Raw genomic sequence first — 1,154 nt, 5'->3', positions numbered from 1 at the left:
TCATTGCTGCTGAGAGACACCTGACTGCATCAGCTTCTTCAGTGCGTCCTTCAGCTCCTGGTTCCTCATGCTGTAGATGAGGGGGTTCACTGCTGGAGGCACCACCGAGTACAGAACTGACACCACCAGGTCCAGAGATGGGGTGGAGATGGAGGGGGGCTTCAAGCAGGCAAACGTGGCAGTGCTGAGAAAGAGGGAGACCACGGCCAGGTGAGGGAGGCACGTGGAAAAGGCTTTGTGCCGTCCCTGCTCAGAGGGGATCCTCAGCACAGCCCTGAAGATCTGCACGTAGGACAGCATGATGAAAACAAAACACCCAAAGAATAAAAAGGCACCAGCCCCAATAAGCCCCACTTCCCTGAGGTAGGTGTGTGAGCAGGAGAGCTTGAGGATCTGTGGGATTTCACAGAAGACCTGTCCCAGGGCATTGCCGTGGCAGAGCGGCAGTGACAGTGTATTGGCCGTGTGCAGCGCAGCATGGAGAAACCCACTGGCCCAGGCAGCTGCTGCCATGTGGACACAAGCTCTGCTGCCCAGCAGGGTCCCGTAGTGCAGGGGCTGGCAGATGGCCACGGAGCGGTCATAGGCCATGACGGTGAGGAGAGAACACTCTGCTGAAAGGAAAAAGAGAATCAGGAAGAGCTGTGCCGCACATCCTGCGTAGGAGATGTCCCTGGTGTCCCAGAGGGAGTTGGCCATGGCTTTGGGGACAATAGTGGATATGGAGTCCAGGTCGAGGAGGGAGAGGTTGAGGAGGAAGAAGTACATGGGGGTGTGCAGGTGGTGGTCGCACACTACGGTGGTGATGATGAGGCCGTTGGCCATGAGGGCAGCCAGGTAGATGCCCAGGGAGAGCCAGAAGTGCAAGAGCTGCAGCTCCCGCGTGCCTGCCAATGCCAGGAGGAGGAACTGGGAGATGGAGCTGCTGTTGGACATCTGCTGCCTCTGAACATGGGGACCTGCTCACAGAGGAAAGGTAGCAAGAAGTCAGAGGTTACTTCATGAGCCAAGTGAAAGTCGTTTCTCCTAGATGTGCCCCCGGTGCCCCATGTCCCCCTCTGCCGTTCCTGGGAGAGCTCCCTGCAGAGCCGTGGCTGGAGCTGTGCTGAGTGCTGGCCGAGTGTGCTGTGAGGAGCAGGGGCTGTGCCCGCTGG

At 58.6% G+C, this 1,154-nt stretch overlaps 1 protein-coding gene across 1 annotated transcript; it reads right to left on the bottom strand.

Annotated features, from left to right (window-relative positions):
- Nucleotides 1–951, bottom strand: LOC119142114 (olfactory receptor 14C36-like). The gene has a single exon (XM_037374841.1). It carries the CDS (start codon nt 934–936, stop codon nt 1–3), a length of 936 nt encoding a protein of 311 aa, XP_037230738.1. The 5' UTR covers nt 937–951.
- Between the last annotated feature and the right edge of the window lie 203 nt (nt 952–1,154).

The sequence above is a fragment of the Falco rusticolus genome, unplaced genomic scaffold (assembly GCF_015220075.1).
Source record: "Falco rusticolus isolate bFalRus1 unplaced genomic scaffold, bFalRus1.pri scaffold_53_arrow_ctg1, whole genome shotgun sequence".
Lineage (NCBI taxonomy): Eukaryota > Metazoa > Chordata > Aves > Falconiformes > Falconidae > Falco > Falco rusticolus.
The sequence above is the reverse complement of the archived record's forward strand: the minus strand, read 5'-3'. Positions and strand labels throughout refer to the sequence as shown.

Bases quoted from the DNA above. Each gene is read 5' to 3' on its own strand.
- LOC119142114 (XM_037374841.1), bottom strand. From the start codon at position 936: ATGTCCAACAGCAGCTCCATCTCCCAGTTCCTCCTCCTGGCATTGGCA.